General features: G+C 36.2%; 1 protein-coding gene across 5 annotated transcripts in view; it reads right to left on the bottom strand.

Annotated features, from left to right (window-relative positions):
• TXNDC16 (thioredoxin domain containing 16) overlaps positions 1–26,085 on the bottom strand; it is a 126,112-nt gene that overhangs the window by 9,897 nt on the left and 90,130 nt on the right. For all 5 annotated transcript variants that reach the window (XM_032871094.1, XM_032871097.1, XM_032871095.1 and 2 more), the window contains 4 exons: positions 15,931–16,015; positions 14,067–14,205; positions 11,874–12,034; positions 9,119–9,309 (listed from right to left, as the gene is read on the bottom strand). In XM_032871094.1, the coding sequence (XP_032726985.1) occupies positions 9,119–9,309; positions 11,874–12,034; positions 14,067–14,205; positions 15,931–16,015 (576 nt within the window). The remainder of the gene's footprint in view (positions 1–9,118; positions 9,310–11,873; positions 12,035–14,066; positions 14,206–15,930; positions 16,016–26,085) is intronic.

Here is a 26,085-nt window from a genome sequence, read left to right as displayed (position 1 = left end):
AAAATTAATTGTTTATGCACCACACCCAGTGATCCATGCAATGTGTCTCTTGGCCATCTGTATGTCTTCTTTGGAAAAATGTCTACTTAGGTCCTTTGCCCAGTTTTAAACGGGACTATTTGTTTTCTTGATGTTGAGGTATATACGTTCTTTATACATTTTAGATATTAGCCCCTTACTGGATATATCATTTGCATATATCTTCCCCATTAAGTAGGTTGTCTTTTCATTTTGTTGATGGTTTCCTTTGCTGTGCAAAAGCTTTTTAGGTTGATACAGTCCCAACTGTGTTTTTACTTTCGTTTCCCTTAACTCGGGACCATTCAGAAAAATATTGCTAAGGCTGATCTCCAAGAGTTTATTGCCCATGTTCTAAGAGTTTTATAATTTTGGTTCTTACCTTTAGGACTCTAATCCATTTTGAATTTGTTTTTGTGTATGGTATAAGAAAGTGATGCAGTTTCACTCTTTTCCATGTAGCAGTCCAGTTTTCCCAACACCATTTATTAAAGAAACTGTCTTTTCCCACTGTATATTCTGGCCTCATTTGCTATAGATTAATTAACCTTATAAGTGTGGGTTTATTTGTAGGCCCTCTCTTTAGTTCCATTGATCCATGTGTCTATTTTTGTACCAGTACCATTCCGTTTTGATTAATATAGCTTTGTAATACTGTTGAAAAACTAGGATTGTGATACCTCCAGCTTTGTTGTTCTTTCTCAAGATTGCTTTGGCAGTCTTTTGTTATTTCATACAAATTTTAGGATTATTTGTTCTAGTTCTGTGAAGATATCCTTGGTATTCTAATAAGGACTGCATTGAATCTGTAGATTTCTTTCAGTAGCATGGACATATTAATAATATTAATTCTTCTAATTCATGAGCATGGAATGTCTTTTCATTTGTTGTCTTCAGAGTACAGGTCTTTTACCTCCTTGGTTAAATATTTTCCTAGGTATTTTATTCTTTTTGATATAGATGTAACTGAATTGTTTGCTTAATTCCTCTTTCCACTAGTTCATAATTAGTGTATAGACACACAACAGATTTCTGAATATTAACTTTGCATCATGCAACTTTACTGAATTCATTTATCAGTTCTAATAGTTTTTTGGTTCTAATAGTTTTTTAGGGGAGTTTTCAGAATTTTGTATATATAGTATCAGGTCATCTGCAAATTGTGACAGTTTTACTTCTTATTAATTTAGATACCTTTTATTTATTCTTCTTCTCTGATTGCTATGTCTAGGATTTCCACTACTATGCTGAATAGAAGTGGTGAGAGTAGACGTCTTTGTCTTTTTCCTCATCTTAAAGGAAAAGCTTTCAATTTTTCTTCATTGAGCATGATGTTAGCTGTGGGTTTGTCGTTTATGGCCTTTATTATATTGAGGTATACCCCTCTAAACTTATTTTCTTGAGCGTTCTTATTATGAATGGATGTTGAATTTTGTCAAATGCTTTTTCTGCATTGAGATGATTATATAATTTTTATCTTTAATTTTGTTAATGTGTAACATGATGATTGATTTGCAGATACTGAACCATTTTTGCATCCCTGAGATATTTTCCACTTAATCGCACTAAATGACCTTTTCAACATATTTTTTAATTCAATTTACTAATACTTTGTTATAAATTTTTGCATCTAGGGGCACCTGGGTGACATAGTTAAATATTCAACTCTTGGTTTCAGCTCAGGTTATAATCTCAGGGTCTTGAGATCAAGCGACACACCTGGCTCCATGCTCAGCACAGAGTCTGCTTAAGACTCTCTCTTCTTGGGACGCCTGGGTGGCTCAGTTGGTTAAGCGGCTGCCTTCGGCTCAGGTCATGATCCCAGCGTCCTGGGATCAAATCCCATATCGGGCTTCTTGCTTGGCAGGGAACCTGCTTCTCCCTCTGTCTCTGCCTGCCTCTCTGCCTACTTGTGATCTCTCTCTCTCTCTCTCTGACAAATAAATAAATAAAATCTTTAAAAAAAACAATAAAAAGACTCTCTCTTCTTCTCCCTCTGCCCCTCCCCCAATGCTCTTTCTCTAATATAAAAATAAATCTGAAAAAAAAAATCTTTGCATCTATGTTCATCAGGGATAGTGGTCTGTAATTTCTTCTTCTTCCTCCCTCCTCTTCCTCCTCTCTTCCTTCCCTTCCCCCGCCTTCTTCTTTGGTAGTATCTTTGCCTGGTTTGGGTATCAGGGTAATGATGGCCTTGTAGAATAAATGTGGAAGAATTCTTTCCTCTTGTACTTTTGGAATAGTTTGAAAAGGATACGTATTAATTCTTCTTTAAATGTTTGGTAGAGGGGCACTTGGGTAGCTCAGTAGGTTAAGCCTCTGCCTTCAGCTCAGGTCATGATCTCAGGGTCCTGCGATCGAGCCCTGCATCAGGCTCTCTGCTCAGCGGGGAGCCTCTTTCCCCATCTCTCTCTGTCTGCTTCTCTGCCTACTTGTGATCTCTCTGTCAAATAAATAAATAAAATCTTTTTTAAAAAATTTTTAATAAATAAATAAATAAATAAATATTTGGTAGAATAGAATTCACCTGTGAAGCCTTCTGGTCTAGGACTTTTGCTTGTTGGAAGTTTTTTGATTATTGATTCACTTTTGGTAGGAGTAATTGGTTTATTCACATTTTCTATTTTTTCCTGATAGTTTTGGAAGTTTGGAAATTTCTAGGAATGTATCCATTTCTTCTAGGTTGTACAATTTTTTATCATATAATTTTTCATGGTAGTCTCTTACAATCTTTTATATTTCTGTGATGTTGGTTATAACTTCCCTTTCACTTCTGAGTATATTTGAGTCCTCTTTCCTGATTGAGTCTGGATAAAGGTCTATCAATTTTGTCTTTTTAAAGAACCAAATCTTAGTTTCATTGATCTTTTCTCTTTTTTTAGTTTCCAATCATTTATTTTCATTCTAATCTTTATTATGTCCTTCCTTCTACAACTCTGGGCTTTGTTCTTTTTCTAGTTCTCTTAGGTATAAGGTTGGATTGTTTGAGATTTTTCTTGTTTCTTGATGGAGGCCTATATTTCTATAGGCTGCCCTCTTAGAAATGTTTTTGCAGCCTGCCTCCCAAAGATTTTGAACTTATATGCTTCCATTTTCATTTGCCTGTAGGTATTTTTTTTTATCTCCTCTTTGATTTGTTTACCCATTGGTTGTTTAATGACATGCTGTTTAACCTCTATGTGTTTATGGGTTTTTTTCTCCAGCCTTTTTCTTCTTCTAATTAATTTCTAGTCCCATACCATTGTGGTGGGGGAAAAATGCATGATATGATTTCAGTCTCTTTGAATTTATTGAGACTTGTTTTGTGGCCTAACCTGTGATCTACCCCAGAGAATGTTTCATGTGTACTTGTAAAGAATGTGTACTCTGCTGTTTTTGGATGAAATGTTCTATATAATGTTAAGTCCATTTGATCCAGTATGTCATTCAAAGCCACTATTTTCCCTATGTTCAGTTTGGGTGTTCTCTATCCATTGACATAACTGGGGTCTTAAAGTCCCCTATCAGTATTGTATTACTGTCAATTTCTCCCTTTATGTCTTTTTTTTTTAAGATTTTATTTATATGAGGGAGGGAAAAAGTGAGAGACAGAACACAAGTGGAGAGAGAGGGGGAGGGGCAGAGGGAGAAGCAGATCCTCCCACTGAGCAGGGAGCTGGACACGGGGCTCAATCCCAGAACTCCAGGATCATGACCTGAGCCAAAGGCAGATACTTAACCAACTGAGCCACCCAGGTGCCCCTCCCTTTATGTCTGTTAATATTTGCTTTATATAATTAGGTACTCCTCTACTGGGTGCCTAGATATTTACAACTGTTTTATCTTCTTGTTGGATTGATCCCTTTATTATTGTTATGCCTGTCACTGTCCCTCATTATAGTCTGTTTTAATATTTATATTGCCTGACATAAATATTCACCCAGCTTTCATTTCCATTTGCATGAAATATCTTTTCTCATCCTTTCACTTTCAGTCTATGTGTATCTTTAAGTCTGAAGTGAGTTTCTTGTAGGAAGCACTAATTGGGTCTTGTTTTTTCATCTATTTAGTCACTCTGTGTCTTTTGATTGGAGCATTTAGCCCACTTAAAGTAATTATTGAGGGGTGCCTAGCTGACTCAATCAGTAGAGCATGCGACTCTTGATCTTGGGGTTGTGAGTTTGAGCCCCATGTTGGATGTGGAAATCACTTAAAAATAAAATCTTTAGGGACACCTGAGTGGCTCCATTAGTTAAGTGACTGCTTTAGACTCAAGTCATGATCCCAGGGTCCTGGAATTGAGTCCTGCTTTGGGCTCCTTGCTCAGTGGGGAGCCAGCTTCTCCCTCTGCCTGCCACTCTCCCTGCTTGTGTTCTCTCTGACAAATAAATAAATAAAATCTTTAAAAATAATAAGGTTAAAAAAAAAGGTAATTATTGACAAGTGTGTACTTATTGCAATTTTATTAATGGTTTTCTGGCTGCTTTTGTAGTTCTCTGTTCCTTCTCTTGTCCTCTTCCCTTGTGATTTGATGACTTTCTTTAACGTTATGTTTGGATTCCTTTCTCTTTATTTTTTGAGTATCTATTATAGAGTTTTGGTTTGTGGTTACCAGAGGTTCACATATAACACACTACATATATAGCAGTCCATTTTAAGTTTATGGTCACTTAAGTTTCAAAACATTCTAAAAGCACTACATTTTTACTATTTCCCCCACACCCCAGTTTTATGTTTCTGGTGTCATATTTTACATCTTTTTATTCTGTGTGTCAATTATTTTAGAGATGACTGATGTTACTACATTTGTCTTTTAATATTCATGCTAGTTATAAGTGACTGATCCACTATCTTTGTTTGCTTTTAACAGTGAGTTTTTTCTTTCATAATTTTCTTCTGGTTATGGCCTTTTCTTTTCCACTTAAATAATTTCCTTTAACATTTCTTGCAAGGCTGGCTTACTGATGATGAGCTCCTTTAACTTTTGTTTGTCTGGAAAACTTTCTCTCTCCTTCAATAATCACACCATAACTACAAAATGACAACACCTCATTTGAGTCTATAAAATAGCAATGCAGATAGAGAAGTGAACACAGAGTGTTTGAAGAGTTCAAAACCTACAACTGAAAGGACCCTTATACCATGTGACCAGAATGACTGAGTCAGAGATGAGTGATAACACAGAAAGACCTTCTTCCAGATTATAACTTAAACAATATGGTTACTTAATTTTTCATATTTCCTGGGAAAATATTAAAATTAAAACCTAAAAATGCCATCTAAGACCACCCAGAATAGCCAGAATCATTTTGGAAATAAAGAACAAAGTTGGAGGATCAAATTTCCCAATTTAAAACAAACTATAAAACCATAGCAAGACAGTGTGGTAGTGGCATAAGGACAGATACAAAAATATGTACAGGAATGTTCACAGCAGCACTATTCATAATAGCCAAAAAGTGGTGAAACCCAAATGTCCAACTGGTGACTAAATGTGGTTTACCAATACAATGAAATATTCATCCATAAAAAGGAATGAACTATTGATCCATGTTAATAACATCAATGATCCTTGAAAACTTATACTAAGGGAAAAAGCCAGATCCAAAGGCCACATATTCTATGATTCCATTTATATAAATTGTCCAGAAGAGGCAAATACAGAGACAGAATATTGCCAGGGAGTGGAGGGAAGGAGAAGACAGAGTGACTGCTAATGGGTAGGGGGTTTCTTTTTTGGGGTGATGAAATGTTCTGGAATTCAATAGTGATAATGGTTGCATGACCTTGTGAATATACTAAAACTACTGAGTTGTACACTTTAAAAGGATGAACTTTATGGTATGTGAGTTATATTTGACTATAAAAACATCACCCATAGGCAAGTTAAACATAATTAAAACTGCCTAACGTAACAGAAATGAAGCAGACCACCTGGGAAGAACAGGTGTGCTGCAATGACTGACACTTAAATTAGGTATCTGATTAAATATACACAAATATACATAATGGTAGATTCACACTGTGCCAGCTGGCTGAGAAACAATATAACAGTGAATTGGAATTTGTACACAAGAAATGTATGTGTATACATATACATACATATTTATATACACACATCCCCTATTTCAGGACTCCATCATAGAACAATGTCAAAATATAATATAGTTCAACTGATATCCAATAACAAAATCTTTGGGTAGTACCTTAGGAGGTTTTTCATTACATCAAATTTCATACCATTTCCTCAATAGACTAATGATCTAGTCCATTACATCTTATTTAAATTATAGCAACAGGCCCATTAACCACAATTGTACATAAATCAACATATACATCTATACCACAGATATAAATTCATATATGTTTTAAAAAAGTAGAGACTATCACATATCATAAGGCAGCATCATAAACTGACCAAGATCTATTTCCTTATGGTTCAAAATTCTGGCTCTGAGTAAGAGATACAAGTTGGAATCAAAAGTTCCTCATTTGGGCACATACCTCAATATTATCAAAGCCATCTATGAAAAACCCACTGCAAATATCATTCTCAATGGAGAAAAACTGAAAGCTTTTCTGCTAAGGTCAGGAACACGGCAGGGATATCCATCCATTATCACCACTGCTATTCAACATAGTACTAGAAGTCCTAGCCTCAGCAATCAGACAACAAAAGGAAATTAAAGGCATCCAAATTGGCAAGAAGAAGTCAAACTATCACTCTTCACAGATGATATGACACTATATGTGGAAAACCCAAAAGACTCCACTCCAAAACTGCTAGAACTGGTACAGGAATTCAGTAAAGTGTCAGGATATAAAATCAATGCACAGAAATCAGTTGCATTCCTCTACACCAACAACAAGACAGAAGAAAGAGAAATTAAGGAGTCAATCCCACTTACAACTGCACCCAAAACTATAAGATACCTAGGAATAAACCTAACCAAAGAGACTAAGAATCTATACTCAGAAAACTATAAAGTACTCATGAAAGAAATTGAGGAAGACACAAAGAAATGGAAAAATGTTCCATATTCCTGGATTGGAAGAATAAATATTGTGAAAATGTCTATGCTACCTAAAGCAATCTACACATTTAATGCAATTCCTATCAAAATACCATCCATTTTTTTCAAAGAAATGGAACAAATAATCCTAAAATTTATATGGAACCAGAGAAGACCTCGAATAGCCAAAGGAATATTGAAAAAGAAAGCCAAAGTTGGTGGCATCACAATTCCAGACTTCAAGCTCTATTACAAAGTTGTCATCATCAAGACAGTATGGTACTGGCACAAAAACAGACACATAGATCAATGGAACAGAATAGAGAGCCCAGAAATAGACCCTCAACTCTATGGTCAACTAATCTTTGGCAAAGCAGGAAAGAACGTCAAATGGAAAAAAGACAGCCTCTTCAAATAAATGGTGTTGGGAAAATTGGACAGCCACATGCAGAAAAATGAAATTGGATCATTTCCTTACACCACACATGAAAATAGACTCAAAATGGATGAAGGACCTCAATGTGAGAAAGGAATCCATCAATATCCTTAAGGAGAACACAGGCAGCAACCTCTTCGACCTCAGCCACAGCAACATCTTCCTAGGAACATCGCCAAAGGCAAGGGAAGCAAGGGCAAAAATGAACTATTGGGATTTTATCAAGATCAAAAGCTTTTGCACAGCAAAGGAAACAGTTAACAAAACCAAAAGACAACTGACAGAATGGGAGAAGATATTTGCAAACGACATATCAGATAAAGGGCTAGTGTCCAAAATCTATAAAGAACTTAGCAAACTCAACACCCAAAGAACAAATAATTCAATCAAGAAATGGACAGAAGACATGAACAGACATTTCTGCAAAGAAAACATCCAGGTGGCCAACAGACACATGAAAAAGTGCTCCAGATCACTCGGCATCAGGGAAATACAAATCAAAACCACAATGAGATATCACCTCACACCAGTCAGAATGGCTAAAATTAACAAGTCAGGAAATGACAGATGCTGGCGAGGATGCGGAGAAAGGGGAACCCTCCTACACTGTTAGTGGGAATGCAAGCTGGTGCAACCACTCTGGAAAACAGCATGGAGGTTCCTCAAAATGTTGAAAATGGAACTACCCTAGGACCCAGCAATTGCACTACTGGGTATTTACCCTAAAGATACAAACGTAGTGATCCGAAGGGGCACGTGCACCCGAATGTTTATAGCAGCAATGTCTACAATAGCCAAACTATGGAAAGAACCTAGATGTCCATCAACAGACGAATGGATAAAGAAGATGTGGTATATATACACAATGGAATACTATGCAGCCATCAAAAGAAATGAAATCTTGCCATTTGCGACGACATGGATGGAACTAGAGGGTATCATGCTTAGTGAAATAAGTCCATTGGAAAAAGACAACTATCATATGATCTCCCTGATATGAAGAAGTGGAGATGCAACATGGGGGGTTAAGGGGGTAGGAGAAGAATAAATGAAACAAGATGGTATTGGGAGGGAGACAAACCATAAGTGACTCTTAATCTCACAAAACAAACTGAGGGTTGCTGGGGGGAGGGGGGTTGGGAGAAGGGGTGTGGGGTTATGGACATTGGGCAGGGTATGTGCTATGGTGAGTGCTGTGAAGTGTGTAAACCTGGCGATTCACAGACCTGTACCCCTGGGGATAAAAATATATGTTTATAAAAAATAAAAAAATAAAAATAAATAAATAAAAGTTCTTCATTTACTGTTTAATTATTTAACTTTGAACTAGTTACCTAAGTCATCTACAGGTAGCAATACTTCCTATGACTTAGGAGAATTAAATGAGTTAACACATGTGAATCACTTAGCATTGTGCTAGACACCTGTTCAGTATTCAGTAAACGTTTGTTATTACTATCATTAAATTTAATAAAATGGAATGGAATGGAACTTATTTTCTGGGGGTAATAAATACCACAAAGAAGATAGCTCCGTGGACAATGCTATAACATATTAATATTTAAGATACTTACAAACATTACAATTCAACTCATTCTAGCATATATTAGCTATAATTCAAGTCTAAAAATCTATGAAAACAGAGAACTGTGTATTAAAATGGAAAACTTACTTATATGACTCTCAAGTCCTGCTTCTAGTTTCTTCAGCCACAATAAAAGGTTTTGTTCTGTGATAGCCTGGTCTGATGGAAATGCAAATACTTGGCCACCGGAGTGCAGATTGACCACAACAAGAAGAGGAAGGGAAGGCAGAGCGTCAAAATATGCCTGTAAGATTCCTCGTCCTACAGGAGTATTCTTTCTGCAAAAGAGAGCAATTGAATCCATTAGTATTTCTTTCTATAACAAAATTATGAAAACAACAGGCTGTAAAATATTAAACTTTAAATATAGTATCATATCATTAAGTTTATTTTATAAAAAGATATCCTAAAATCCAAGAGGTCTATAACTATGTTATCAGTAATCAGATACAGTTAGAAACTCAGAAATGAGTTTCTTTTAACATGGGCATTGTTTCTCTTAGGAGAAAAAAAACAAAGGTAGTCAGTGACTATTTTCATGAAAACCAATCATAGGTCAAAGATTTGCCAATTGGGGTTCCTCCCAAAGGATCAATCAATAGGTTCTTTCCAAAGTTGAGCCAAGTATCAGATCACTTATCAACTTAAAAATTAAATGGTTACAAACTATAAAATAGTAAGATATTTATAATAAATACTTCTCCAAATAAAGTTGTTTTTCCTCAGGAATAAAGGGGTTAATTTCAAATTTAAAACATTTTTTCAAAAGTTCTGGCCATACACAAAAACCACAACTTTTAAGATACCTAGGTTTCCTAAAATAGCACATTCCAAATCATGGAAAATATTGTTTTACTCTGAGATATCTACAAAGCCCTGGGAAATTTTTGTCTTAAGCAGTATGTTGTGTGATCTCTTCACAGAAAAAAAAAATGTACATTGCCCCATTCTTGTAATAAATGTCTTTTCATTTGATGAATTTGAACAACAAACAGTGTGTATTTATGTGAACTGTGTTCACAGACATTAAATGGAACACAAGCCATACATCTAGAAAACATAACAGAAAATATTGCTGGCAAATGCACTGAAAATTATCTGTAACATATTAGGTTGCATTTTAAAAATATAAAAGTACAGAAAAAGGAACTAAAGAAAAATGCCAAAATATCACAATGTTTATTTTTCTGTATTTGCTTCAGTGGACATCAATTACTTTTAAAATCAGAAAAATTACTGCTTTTTAAAATTTGTATGACACAAAAAGGAAACATAAGTAAAAATAAATTAAGTGGACCACATCAAATTAAAAAGCTTCTGCATAGCAAAGGAAACCATCAACTAAATGAAAAGGCGACCTTTGGAATGAGAGAAAATATTTGCAAATCATCTATCTGATAAGGGGTTTATATCTAAAATAACTAAGGAACTCGTGTAACACAAAGAATACAAACAATCCAATTAAAAAATGGGCAGAGGATCTAAACAGACATTTTCCCAAAGAAGACATACAGATGGCCATTGTCTGTATGTCTGAAAAGATGCTCAACATCACTAATTAGGGAATGCAAACCAAAACCACAATAAGATACCACCTCAACCCTGTTAAAACGGCTAGTATCAAAAAAACAAAAGATAACAAGTGTAAAGAAAAGGTAACCCTTGTACACTGTTGGTGAGAACGTAAATTGGTACAGCCACTATGGAAAACAGCAAGGTGGTTCCTCAAAAAAATGAAAAAGAACTATCATCTGAGCAATCCTACTTCTGGGTATTTATCCAAAGAAGATGTAAACAAGATAGTGAAGAGACACATGCACTCCCATGTTTATCGCAGCATTATTTGTAACAGTCAAGATAGGGAAACAACCTAAGTGTCTGTCAAACGATGAATGAAGAAGATGTCGTACAGATACAACAGAATATTAATCAGTCATGAGAAAGAAGAAAATCCTGCTATTTCCTACAACATGGATGGACTCTGAGGACATTATGCCAAGTGAAACAAGTCAGAGAGAGAAAGACAAATACTGCATGGAATCACTTACGTGAAAAATTAGAAAGTCAAACTTACAGAACCAGAGTAGAAAAGTGGTTGCCCGGGACTCAGGGTTGGGGGAAATAGGAAGAGGTTGGGAAAAGGAAACAAACTTTCAGCTGTAACATGAATAAGTAAGTTCTGAAGATCTACTGTATATAACATGGTGACTATAGTTGTGAACACTATATAACTGAAAATTGCTGAGAACTTAAATGTTCTTACTCCCTCCCCCACCATATATATATAATGCAAGGTAATTAATATGTTAATTTACATGGAGCATTCCTTCCACAATGTATACATGTATCAAATCACCATGATGTACACTTTAAATATCTTACAATATTGTCAAGTATACCTATATACACCTGCAAAAAATAACATTCAACAAAATAAAAAATTTATTGTAAAACAATTCAATCCAAAATAAGGTCGTCTTAGACCATATGAGGAAGTTTAGTTACTAAAATATCATAACTCATACACTGGTCCCATTATATTAACTCCAAAGATAGAATTAGAGAGTTTCATTTCCTAAAGAAAATGTATGTGGCGCCTGGATGGTTCAGTCAGTTAAGTGTCTGCCTTTGGCTCAGGTCATGATTCCAGGGTCCTAGGACTGAGTTCCCCATCAGGCTCCTTGCTCAGCGGAGAGCCTGCTTCTCCCTCTCCCACTCCCTCTGCTTGTGTTCCCTCTCTCGCTTTCTCTTTGTCTCTGTCAAATAAATAAATATCTTTTTAAAAAATGTAATCATTATAGTTTCTTACCTTTTACATATTAAAAAATAAGAATATACTTACAGATTTAACCAGCAGGGGGTAAGTGAATCCAAGTGTTTATCTTTTGCCAGCGTCAACACTGCTTTTTTATACTGAGGATTTATGCTGCCCTCACTGAATAAAATAAGTAATGGTTTCTGAAGTCTTAAATAAATGGGAAGATTTTCCACAGTGATCTCTGGCTGTTGAAAAAAAAAGAAAGAAAAAACATGTAGAATGATGAGACATAAAATAGAAAATAACGTCCAAATCACTCATGCAATTTTAGTTTGTAAAATGGAATTCAAACATATTTTAAGTGGAGATTTTGCTATACTGACTTGACTAGTGACTATGAATAGTAAGATCTTTTCATTTAAGCTCACTTTATCTTAATGAGTTATTTCCAAAATAAAGCTAACTTGAAGATAAGAGTTCCCTGTTTTACAAGGATGGAACACTTCTAATGATTTCTTATGCTAAAATCTGGACCAGATCAGATGGCAAACATATAACAAAACTCTCATTGTATCTAACATACAATTTTTAGGGGAAAAAAAATGCTGAGTTTTTTTCAGAATATTATAGATATTTAAAAAAAAAAACCAGTATGTAAATCTTCATTTCTTGGTGGATATATCCCTTGATATAAAAAGAAAATCATAGATACACATGGAATTTTTTTTAAGTTTGGGAAAATATTTCTTTACTTTTTTTTTTTTAAAGATTTTTATTTATTTATTTGATAGACAGAGATTACAAGTAGGCGCAGAGACAGGCAGAGAGAGAGGAAGAAGGAGGCTCGTCGCTGAGCAGAGAACCCGATGCAGGGCTCGATCCCAGGACTCTGGGATCATGACCTGAGCTGAAGGCGGAGGCTGTAACCCACTGAGCCACCCAGACACCCCAATTTAAATTTCGTCAAGGAGGTTATGGTTGATTCCAATTTTCTTCTCTTAACAGTGCTCTGTATTATCTGGGAGAAAGAAGGCAAAGGCTTATAATAATTCCAAAAATATTACACTATGTATATGGCTAAGGAAATATTCATTTAATAACAGGTCATTAAATACAAAAATGTCACCTTAATAATTTGGAAACCTACATCCTGAAAATATTAATGATTTGATTAATTATAACCTGTAACTTTAATGGGAAGAAGGGAGGGAACAGAACCAAGATCACAAAAAGATTTAATAAAGACTACATCTATTAATCTGAGCCTAAAATATAATGTTATTTAGATCATCATGGCAAAAAAACATAACAGGAGGATATTCATTCAGTATTTATCGCTGATAGTAATGCTTCTTATGTCACTTTAGAAATGCAGAAAAAAGTAGGGCGCCTGGGTGGCTCAGTGGGTTAAGTCTCTGCCTTCGGCTCAGGTCATGATCTTGGGGTCCTGGGATTGAGTTCTGCATCGGGCTCTCTGCTTGGCAGGAAGCCTGTTTCCTCCTCTCTCTCTGCCTGCCTCTCTGCCTACTTGTGTGTGATCTCTCTCTGTCAAATAAATAAATCTTTGAAAATTTAAAAAAAAATGCAGAGAAGTATATATTTACAATATTCCAGCTATGTTTAATATAAATACAAAAACAACAGAAACTGAGAAATGTAGGTTACAACTGTTCTGCCCTTGAATTCAGTATTTTCAAAGGAAGCAGTGGAAAAGGCTTTTCATAAGATACTCTTTTGTTCAAAACTGTGTAAGTAAGAATACTAGCTAACAGTTGTTGAATGCTCATCAGGGTCCAAATATGACACACAACACCATATACCTGTCTCACTTAGTCTTCACAATTAAGTCTCTGCAGCACGTGCTACGACCACCTGCATTTTACACCCGTGGCAAGTGAGGCAGAGAGAAGTTAAGAAAGAGCCAGCAAGGAATCAAGCAAGGATCTGAAGCTGGGTAGTATGACTCTCCAGAATCCACGTGCTTTATCTATGCACCAAGTTTCAGCCTAGTTTTAAGTACTTCCTTCAACTGGTCATCAGCTACACTAGTCTCGGCAGTAAAAATAATCCAAAGACACGTCAACTTTTGGCAGTGGACTACAGAAGCTGTGTGCATAATGAGTGAAGACTAAAACAGCAACCCAATGAATCTTCAGCTCACAAGACATCATGCCCTGTGCCAACAACAGCTGGAAAATGGTGTTTTAAAACAGACTATTTTTAACTGGTCTAGATTTTCCTATTTTAAATAACATCCGTATTATAAAATATACTCACAAATGTTTCCAGTAATGCATTTGTTATTATTTGAACTATGTCTTGTGCAGGGGAGTTAGCTAATGGAATGCTCTCTGTTTTGCCTTCTTTGTGTCTGGCCAGCAGCAGGGCTGGAAGGGCTGCAGCATATTTATTTGACCTATGGAGAAATGTAGTATTAAGATTTCCAATAAAATATAGCAAGTCATCAAAAACATAAACAATTAGTCCGGGAGGTCAGAGTGGAAAGTAGCAAATGGGGAAGCCCTACTACTAAAGAAAAAAAATGAACTCGATTTCCCGGCAAACTTCTCTTCTATATGAGGCTATCTGAGGAAGTTCAGGAGCCTTGACAACCTAGATTAAAAGAAAGCAACAGATAAAAGCCTAGCCAGATTTTTTTTTCTCTAGACAACTTACCCATCAAGAAAATGTCTAAACAGGATTAGGAACATGCTGCATGGTTATCGACCTTTCTGGACGGCTCACCATACTGCTGAGGAGACAAGCATTTACTAGAAACCTACTATTTTCCAAGCACTCTTTCAGACATCTTTAGTTTTCATTTAACCCTCAGAACAGCCCTACATGAGACCACTATTACCTGCATTTGATAGAGAAGGACACCAGGACTCAGAGTGATAAATGGTACAGCTAGGCTTCAAATCGAGGTGCCCCTCATACAAAGTCTATGCTCTCTCCACTGTAACCAAGCCCCAATCTGCCACTTCTTATCACTACTTTTGCTAACAAAAGAGGGGAATCACTAAATTAAATAGAAAAAAAAAAATGCTTGGTGTGAAATGACCAGTGAGGTAGTCACATATATATCATGTAAAATCTCAGTTGATGATAAAACAAAGTATAGATGTTATAATACATAAACATTAGTAGAGGGTCCAGTCTTCAAATTACCTGGAAGACTCTCTTGGGTGATCAGTTGGTTATAAATAAAACATGCTCTGAAAACTACTGGCCTACCTCTTGGACCACAGCTAAATGCACAATGACAGCAGAGTACAAGATAGTGGGTGACTTCCTTATGTCAGGTGAATAGGTCTCATATTTTCTAAAGATCTGGAGTTCAGGATTTACTTGACAAGTTACTGCTTTAATGGATAGAAATATTAATCATGAAGGGCATATGTCACCAGTGTTCAGGATGAAAGATGTAAGCTCAGAAATCACAATTAGGAATATTACAGTCAGGAGGTAAGCAAGACAAATTATTTGGACTTATCAACTCCACTTGCACCTGAAAATAAGCCATTAATGCAGAATGTGATGTACATGTATTACTGTATGTATTGCATATGCATTACTAATCTCCAAATTTTCGATTCAGTCCTTCATTCTGAACCAACTGAAATATCTGGTAGTTCACAGGAGTCCCACACTCTACAAATAAAGCAACTTATTTGGTTAAAAAAAGCACTGATTAAGTGTATGTTTGCAATAACTTAAAATTAGGTGGCACTATCAGGTATAGTTATATCGCCTAAACTGGTGGAAATATGAGAAAATTCTGATATTTATACATACCTTGGTGGCAAATCAAAACCCAGACACTCAAGATGTAAAATTCCCAAAACTTTGGTAATTCCAAAGAACCAAAACTGCAGGTAAGAGAACCCAAAGAGGAAAATTTTTATGGAAAGATGAAATAGCATGAATCCAAGGTCGCCCCTATGGGGACTCTAGCCTAAAGCAAAAGAATATCTAAAAATTCTAAATATGCAGGTGGTACTTCCCAGATCTTCTTTGAAGAAAATTAAAAATTTAGTTATATTGCTGACCTATTTTACTTCATCAACTGTGTAAAGACAAACAATATATTATCTTGCAAACTTCTTCCTCTCTAAAATTAGAAGACCAATAAACTTACAGTATTAAAACATCTTCTTCAGAATAAATTCCAGTGATAACATATCCTTTTAGGCAGTTTCCTGCTTCAATGAAATCTTCTTTCGCTATAAATACATAGACAAGACAAAACTCTGAAAGCTTTAAAATTATTTGGGCTATATAACTGATGAACAGATTTATAAATGGTTGTAATTTACTATTAATTATAAAGATAAATATTTACAGGTAGATCTTATATAACTTAGTAGTTCTAAAATAAATCTATGTTTTTTTATGACATTTGATTACTAGAGAAATGTACATTGATATAATGCAATTATGGTTCTCTAAACAAATGTACTCTAAATGTGATTTATCAGATTTATAGCACTCTAATCATACAGAGTTACTGAATAAATATTTGTTGCTTTTTAATTTACTCCTAAGGTAAGGTAATTGAAACAGCCGTCCTATACGTAGCCTGGAAAGAGAAGTGTATGTGAAATGATGAACACATTATCCTCCCAAAATCTAGAAGTGCTTACATGTACAGAAAAAATAGAAGACTAGTAATTCTAGGCCTTTAACAGTATCTATGTTAGGATTCTGCAATTATAAGGGATTTGTGTCTTTATATTTCCCCTATTTTCTGTAATGTGTTTTTGTTATCTTTGAGCTTTAATTTGTGTATCTGTCTTTTTTCATTTGTTAGGATACAGATAATTTATTATCTGTAATAATAATTTATTACTTATTTGTAAGAAATAATTTATTTCTGTAGCTTTCTGAATATGTTTTCACAAATAAAATTGTATTCTGGATCATGTTAATGACTATTTTATGACCAAGAAACAAGTCTGAATTAAACGCTCATAGACTAATGAGAGAACAGAGATAAACTTATATAAATGACATATTCTTGCAAAGTGAAGGCTAAATGGTAGTGCAGCACTGCATGGAAGGTTCATGGCAGTTCAAACAGAAAACTGAGGATAAAAGAACTGAGTCCTAAAGCACCTAGTACTCTGGACATGCTGAACCCAAAAGTTCTGCACCTAAGTAGTCAATACTGTGCTCATGGTGTGAGCATCAGCACTATTAGCATCTGGTAACCACAAGGCTGTATTCTTTAAAAAGGATGGATACTTTCCACAAGATTAAGAAACACTGTAGCAAAGCCAATTTACTAAAGTGGCACAGTCAGCCAGTAAGCAGCATTGAGGACTCATTTATAACCATGAATTTCATGAGAAACTATTACCCCGTGAAAATATTTTCTTCAGCCTGTGTTACATCAAAGCAGAAAAGATTCATTAAAATAATTAAACAAAGGGACGCCTGGGTGGCTCAGTCAGTTAAGCATCCAACTCTCGGTTTTAGTTCAGGTCCTGATTTTGGAGTTGTGAGACTGAGGCCTGCATCAGGCTCAGTGCTGGGCATGGAGCCTGCTTAAGACTCTCTCTCCCTCTTCCTCTGCCTGCCCCCTCAAAACAAAAACAAAAACAAAAAAGAGAGAGAGAAAGAAAGAAGAAAAGTAAACAATTAGGACTGACTGCCTGTACTTTCATTTCTAAGAGAAAACAGAACTAAATTCTGGTCAGTAATTGATGATCATTATCTAAAACAATGACATAATGGAATCTGTTTCAGCTTCTTTTTTTTGATAAATAACAGTGGAAAATTATACTATGTCCATATAATTTCCTCATACAGAAGCCTCTCTACTCATGAATATGTTTCTTTTTTAAAAAATATTTTATTTATTCATTTAAGAGGGAGAGGCACAAATGGGGGAGAGGGGCAGAGGAAAAGGGAGAAACAGGCTCCCCACTGAGAGGGAGCCCAACATGGGGCCTGATCCCAGGACCCCAAGATCATAACCTGAACCAAAGGAAGACACTTAACCAATGGAGCCACCCAGGCACCCCATGAGTATGTTTCTTTTTCTTTTTTTTTTTTTTTTGAAAGATTTGATTTATTCATTTGACAGACAGAGATCACAAGTAGGCAGAGAGGCAGGCAGAGAGAGAGAGAGAGGGGGAAGCAGGCTTCCTGCTGAGCAGAGAGCCCGATGTGGGGCTTGATCCCAGGACCCTGGGATAATGACCTGAGCCAAAGGCATTGGCTTTAACCCACTGAGCCACCAAGGCACCCCATGAATATGTTTCTTAAAAGGCTCATCATATATCTTGTTACTTCTGCAATGGAAATATTTAAAACTACAGACCTTGATAAATACATACATACATACATACATACTGTAGACCTCAGATACACATCAATTTCCACCAAACAAGACTGTCAGTTTTCCTCTGAACATTTAAAAACCAGACATACTCTCCTCCTTGGTGAAAACTACATATATGTCAGAATATACTGCAACCCCAAGTATAAGAAAAAAAATCATTTAATCTAAATAAGAATGTTCTTAAATCACAATAAATATATTTGGGATATAACATTAATGGTGACCTCCAATATTTAGTTGTGTATCTATAAACATGTTTTAACTGCATAAAATAAATACATTAACTTAGCAATACTGCTTTTTTCCCCACTGTCATGTTACTGAATTGTTACATTTATATACACACACACACATATACACATGCTACACATACATCTATTTTTTTTAGCTCTACCAACAAGAGTTGAGAAGCAAGAACACTCCAGTAACTAAAAACACTCCTAATCCCTAGATTTTGATATCTAAATTCCATGTCCCACTAAAAGGAACTTGGACCCTTGGTTGAGAAATGGCTGATTCTAGGAATGGGACTGAGAACGTTTTGTACCAAAAGGACATACCCAAAAAATGATGGAAACATGTCAAAAGGACACAGGAATCTGACTGAAGGGGTGTGACAGCAACTAATTATAACCCACTGAATAAAATAAGGGCTCAGGTGTCTGTACTGAAAAACAAACAATGAGAAGGAAAAGCTCTTACAGTAGTATGTGAAGTATATTAGTACATATATAGAACGAATAGGGAGTTAGAAATTTTCCACTCGGCAACCATCATAGTTCTAGCTCTTTCAAGCAATGGATTCTAAAACTGGAATTCAAAAGTATAATGAGAAACAGGACATTTACAGAGCTTTAAATTCTATCTCCAAAAGATACTTATTAATTACAAAGGGGAAAAAAAATTATCTTTCAAGTAAAGAGACCTGGCACATACATCATTGGACAAAGGAGACACTTCAGCCCTCATGATATCCACATTAATCTTTAAATCATTAGAATCTACATGAACAATAAACCAATATCTGATATAAAATAAGTGCTCAGTAAATGTTAGTAGTTAGCTCTTGTGAATAAAATACATTTGTACATAAAAATTTAATCAATTCATAACAGCCTTTTATTGTTATACATTTCCTCATTCAATAGATGTTGAAAGTCCAGTAACTATCACATGAATATCTGCAAAAAACAAAAACAACAAAAAGAAGAAAATCTAATACCTGACTGAAAAAGTCTGAGAACAATCAATCTAGTGAAATAACAAAAGGCATCCTATCTAGATTACATCATTCAGGCACACTGGAACAATCTCTACGTTGTTTAACAGTATACTTTTGACTTATTTTTTAAAGACTTATTTATTTGGGAGGGAAGAAGGGAGGGAGAAAGAGGGAGAAGGAAGAGGGAGAGTACAGCTTGAACATGAGCACAGGGAGGGGTGGAAATGGGAGAGAATCTTAAGCTGACTCCCTGCTGAGCACAGAGCCCCATTAAGGGTTAGATCTCACAACCCTGAGATCATTATCTGAGCCAAAATCAAGAGTCAGACACTTCACCAACTGAGCCACCCAGGTGCCCCTATACTTTTTTGACTTTTGTTAAGAGATAATTATGTGTAAATCTTATCAGTTATATAAATGATCAAAGTATACTGTTCCCTATATCTTTTACATTAAAAGAATTATGAAAAATCCCTCTCAGCATTTACAATCAGGGGAAAGTTTTATATTGCCATTTATTATAAAATGATGATAAGAAAGCAAAAATTTCATCTTTCTGTTTCCGATTGCTGCCAGATTGCCTAAGGTTAAGTTTTATGACCAACTGCAGTGTTTTCTAAATGTTCTCCACAATTATCCCCTGATCTTTTATGGCTTAACTCTTACTCTTGTTTTAATGATTTTATTGTATTTGTGCTTTTTATTATCTGAAGGCCTTAATTCTTTTTGGAAGGAAGCCCAGAGTAAATAATAGACAACCTCAGGGCACCAAGCACCTGCAATAGCTCAGAAGAAAAAGTCAATGGGTAGAAGCAAAAACATTAGAAAGGCAAAGACAAAGGAGTAAAACACAGAATCATTCACTTCACAATTTTTCATAAAGAGAATACAAATGAAAAAGCTGTCCTCTCTAGGATTTTGCCTTTTAAGACGGGAAGCCACAGAACACGCATTCATATTCTTATTATTTCCTCCTAGTAAGTTCTTTTGGCTTTTATTTTAAAAAATTTTGAAGACAACATAGAGGGGAACAACTGCTAGACAGAAATTTGTAGAAAGCAGAATTTAATAACTAGTTAACAGTATCTGTTATCTACAGATATGATGCTACACAGGGATACTCTTCCCAGAAAAATATCCTTAAAAGATTTTATTCAGAATTTGAAATTCATCTTAAATTAGAGGAAAATAAGGGGGCAGGTTTGCAGGATAAATACAAACAGCTAACCTGTGATGAAAAAAACACTAAAGGTTTTGTTACACAGTCAATTCAAGAAGTTATCCATATGGGAAGGCAAGAGAATAACATTCTAACAATAATACTGGTTAGAAAAAACAAAACAAACCCCTGTGTACCCTTCCTTTACTACTTACTGAAAGCCATTCCTATAACGTTAGAAAAAATAGTCTAAAAATAGAGAAGTTGTGATATTAAAAGAACACTATAGTCTATGATGCTATGTAAAATTAACAATTAATTGCTATAAGTGCTGTCTCAAAGCTGAATAAAAAAACATTAATATGAAATGCACCAAAAATAAGATGAATTAATTGACAGGTGGAAGGATGGACAGATGCACAGGTATGTGCTAAATCAAGTACAAGTTAAATGCCAACAGTAGAATCTAGACGGTAGGTATATGGATGTTCACTATAAAATCTTTCAACTTTGCTGTATGTTTGAAAATTTTCATAATAAAATGTTGGAAATATAAATGCAAAAAAATTTTTGAAAGAGAAATATATAAAGCAAAAATACTGAAGTTCAGTAATACTGATAATTTGAATCTATAATACAAGAATAAATGGGAGGAGTCGTCAAGATGGCAGAGAAGTAGCAGGCTGAGACTACTTCAGGTAGCAGGAGATCAGCTAGATAGCTTATCTAAAGATTGCAAACACCTACAAATCCAACGGGAGATCGAAGAGAAGAAGAACAGCAATTCTAGAAACAGAAAATCAACCACTTTCTGAAAGGTAGGACTGGCAGAGAAGTGAATCCAAAGCGACCGGAAGATAGACCGCGGGGGGAGGGGCCAGCTCCCGGCAAGCGGCGGAGCAACGGAGAACAAAATCAGGACTTTTAAAAGTCTGTTCCGCTGAGGGACACCACTCCAGAGGCTTAACCTGGGTGAAGCCCACGCGGGGTCAGCGTGGCCTCAGGTCCCGCAGGGTCACAGAAGGATCAGGGGTGTCTGAGTGTCGCAGACCTTACAGGTATTAGAACGGGGAAGCCGGCTACAGAGACAGAGACGAGGAGTGAGCTCTAAGCTCGGGGTTACCTTGAACCGGTCGCAGGCTTGGTCAGCTCGGAGCGCGGCCGGAGGCCAGGGTGACGGGAGTAATTGGGCGCTGTTCTCTGGGGGCGCACTGAGGAGTGGGGTCCCGGGCTCTCGGCTGCTCCGGGCGGAGACTGGGAGGCCGCCATCTTCATTCCCGTCCTCCGGAACTCTACGGAAAGCGCTCAGGGAACAAAAGCTCCCGAAAGCAAACCCGAGCGGATTACTCAGCCCAACCCCTGGTAAGGGCGGTGCAACTCCGCCTGGGGCAAAGACACTTGAGAATCACTACAACAGGCCCCTCCCCCAGAAGATCAACAAAAAACCCAGCCAGGATCAAGTTCACCTACCAAGGAGTGCAGTTTCAATACCAAGGAGAGCAGCGGAATTCCAGAGGAGGAGAAAGCAAAGCACGGAACTCATGGCTTTCTCCCCATGATTCTTTAGCCTTGCAGTTAATTTAATTTTTTTTTCAATTTTTTTTTCTCTTCTTCTGCTAAATTCTTTTTAACTTTTACCCTTTTCTTTTTTAACGTTTTTTAACTAGTTTATCTAATATATATATATTTTTTTCCTTTTTATATTTTTTCTTTATTGGTTTTCTTTTTTTTAATTGTTTCTTTTTTTTTTCTTTCTGAACCTTTTTATCCCCTTTCTCCCCCCTCATGATTTGGGATCTCTTCTGATTTAGCTAAAGCATATTGTCCTGGGGTTGTTGCCACCCTTTTAGTATTTTAATTGCTCCTTCACATACTCTTAACTAGATAAAATGACAAGGCGGAAAAATCCACCACAAAAAAAAGAACAAGAGGCAGTACCGAAGGCTAGGGACCTAATCAATACAGACATTGGTAATATGTCAGACCTAGAGTTCAGAATGACAATTCTCAAGGTTCTAGCCAGGCTCGAAAAAGGCATGGAAGATATTAGAGAAACACTCTTGGGAGATATAAAAGCGCTTTCTGGAGAAATTAAAAGAACTAAAATCTAACCAAGTTGAAATAAAAAAAGCTATTAATGAGGTGCAATCAAAAATGGAGGCTCTCACTGCCAGGATAAATGAGGCAGAAGAAAGAATTAGAAATATAGAAGACCAAATGACAGAGAATAAAGAAGCTGAGCAAAAGAGGGACAAACAGCTACTGGACCACGAGGGGAGAATTCGAGAGATAAGTGACACCATAAGATGAAACAACATTAGAATAATTGGGATTCCAGAAGAAGAAGATAAAGAGAGAGGGGAGAAGAAGGTATATTGGAGAGAATTATTGGAGAGAATTTCCCCAATATGGCAAAGGGAACAAGCATCAAAATCCAGGAGGTTCAGAGAACCCCCCCTCAAAATCAATAAGAATAGGTCCACACCCCGTCACCTAATAGTAAAATTTACAAGTCTTAAGGACAAAGAGAAAATCCTGAAAGCAGCCCGGGACAAGAAGTCTGTAACATACAATGGTAGAAATATTAGATTGGCAGCAGACTTATCCACAGAGACCTGGCAGGCCAGAAAGAGCTGGCATGATATATTCAGAGCACTAAACGAGAAAAACACGCAGCCAAGAATACTATATCCAGCTAGGCTATCATTGAAAATAGAAGGAGAGATTAAAAGCTTCCAGGACAAACAAAAACTGAAAGAATTTGCAAACACCAAACCAGCTCTACAGGAAATATTGAAAGGGGTCCTCTAAGCAAAGAGAGACCCTAAAAGTAGTAGAACAGAAAGGAACAGAAACAATATACAATAACAGTCACCTTACAGGCAATACAATGGCACTAAATTCATATCTCTCAATAGTTACCCTGAATGTTAATGGGCTAAATGCCCAAATCAAAAGACACAGGGTATCAGAATGGATAAAAAAACAAAACCCATCTATATGCTGCCTACAAGAAACTCATTTTAAACCCGAAAACACCTCCAGATTTAAAGTGAGGGGGTGGAAAAGAATTTACCATGCTAATGGACATCAGAAGAAAGCAGGAGTGGCAATCCTTATATCAGATCAATTAGATTTTAAGCCAAAGACTATAATAAGAGATGAGGAAGGACACTATATCATACTCAAAGGATCTGTCCAACAAGAAGATCTAACAATTTTAAATATCTATGCCCCTAACATGGGAGCAGCCAACTATATAAACCAATTAATAACAAAATCAAAGAAACACATCAACAATAATACAATAATAGTAGGGGACTTTAACACTCCCCTCACTGAAATGGACAGATCATCCAAGCAAAAGATCAACAAGGAAATAAAGGCCTTAAATGACACACTGGACCAGATGGACATCACAGATATATTCAAAACATTTCATCCCAAAGCAACAGAATACACATTCTTCAGAATGGAACATTCTCCAGAATAGATCACATCCTCAGTCCTAAATCAGGTCTCAAGCGGTATCAAAGGATTGGGATCATTCCCTGCATATTTTCAGACCACAATGCTCTGAAGCTAGAACTCAATCACAAGAGGAAATTTGGAAAGAACCCAAATACATGGAGACTAAACAGCATTCTTCTAAAGAATGAATGGGTCAACCAGGAAATTAAAGAAGAATTGAAAAAATTCATGGAAACAAATGATAATGAAAACACAACGGTTCAAAATCTGTGGGACACAACAAAGGCAGTCCTGAGAGGAAAATATATAGCAGTACAAGCCTTTCTCAAGAAACAAGAAAGGTCTCAGGTACACAACCTAACCCTACACCTAAAGGAGCTGGAGAAAGAACAAGAAAGAAACCCTAAACCCAGCAGGAGAAGAGAAATCGTAAAGATCAGAGCAGAAATCAATGAAATGGAAACCAAAAAAACAATAGAACAAATCAATGAAACTAGGAGCTGGTTCTTTGAGAGAATTAATAAGATTGATAAACCCCTGGCCAGAATTATCAAAAATAAAAGAGAAAGGACCCAAATAAATAAAATCATGAATGAAAGAGGAGAGATCACAACGAACACCAAAGAAATACAGACAATTATAAGAACATACTATGAGCAACTCTACGCCAACAAATTTGACAATCTGGAAGAAATGGATGCATTCCTACAGACATACAAACTACCACAACTGAACCAGGAAGAAATAGAAAGCCTGAACAGACCCATAACCAGAAAGGAGATTGAAACAGTCATCAAAAATCTCCAAACAAACAAAAGCCCAGGGCCAGACGGCTTCCCGGGGGAATTCTACCAAACATTTAAAGAAGAACTAATTCCTATTCTCCTGAAACTGTTCCAAAAAATAGAAATGGAAGGAAAATTTCCAAACTCATTTTATGAGGCCAGCATCACCTTGATCCCAAAACCAGACAAGGATCCCATCAAAAAAGAGAACAACAGACCAAGATCCTTGATGAACACAGATGCAAAAATTCTCACCAAAATACTAGCCAATAGGATTCAACAGTACATTAAAAGGATTATTCACCACGACCAAGTGGGATTTATTCCAGGGCTGCAAGCTTGGTTCAACGTCCGCAAATCAATCAATGTGATACAACACATTAATAAAAGAAAGAACGAGAATCATATGATACTCTCAATAGATGCTGAAAAAGCATTTGACAAAGTACAGCATCCCTTCCTGATCAAAACTCTTCAAAGTGAAGGGATAGAGGGCACATACCTCAATATTATCAAAGCCATCTATGAAAAACCCACCGCAAATATCATTCTCAATGGAGAAAAACTGAAAGCTTTTCTGCTAAGGTCAGGAACACGGCAGGGATGTCCGTTATCACCACTGCTATTCAACATAGTACTTGAAGTCCTAGCCTCAGCAATCAGACAACAAAAGGAAATTAAAGGCATCCAAATCAGCAAAGAAGAAGTCAAACTATCACTCTTCACAGATGATATGATACTATATGTGGAAAACCCAAAAGACTCCACTCCAAAACTGCTAGAACTGGTACAGGAATTCAGTAAAGTGTCAGGATATAAAATCAATGCACAGAAATCAGTTGCATTCCTCTACACCAACAACAAGACAGAAGAAAGAGAAATTAAGGGGTCAATCCCACTTACAATTGCACCCAAAACTATAAGATACCTAGGAATAAACCTAACCAAAGAGACTAAGAATCTATACATAGAAAACTATAAAGTACTCATGAAAGAAATTGAGGAAGACACAAAGAAATGGAAAAATGTTCCATGCTCCTGGATTGGAAGAACAAATATTGTGAAAATGTCTATGCTACCTAAAGCAATCTACACATTTAATGCAATTCCTATCAAAGTGCCATCCATTTTTTTCAAAGAAATGGAAGAAATAATCCTAAAATTTATATGGAACCAGAGAAGACCTCGAATAGCCAAAGGAATATTGAAAAAGAAAGCCAAAGTTGGTGGCATCACAATTCCGGACTTCAAGCTCTATTACAAAGCTGTCATCATCAAGACAGCATGGTACTGGCACAAAAACAGACACA

The sequence above is a fragment of the Lontra canadensis genome, unplaced genomic scaffold, assembly GCF_010015895.1.
Source record: "Lontra canadensis isolate GAN:19392208 unplaced genomic scaffold, GSC_riverotter_1.0 scaffold42, whole genome shotgun sequence".
Classification (NCBI taxonomy): domain Eukaryota; kingdom Metazoa; phylum Chordata; class Mammalia; order Carnivora; family Mustelidae; genus Lontra; species Lontra canadensis.
The sequence above is the reverse complement of the archived record's forward strand: the minus strand, read 5'-3'. Positions and strand labels throughout refer to the sequence as shown.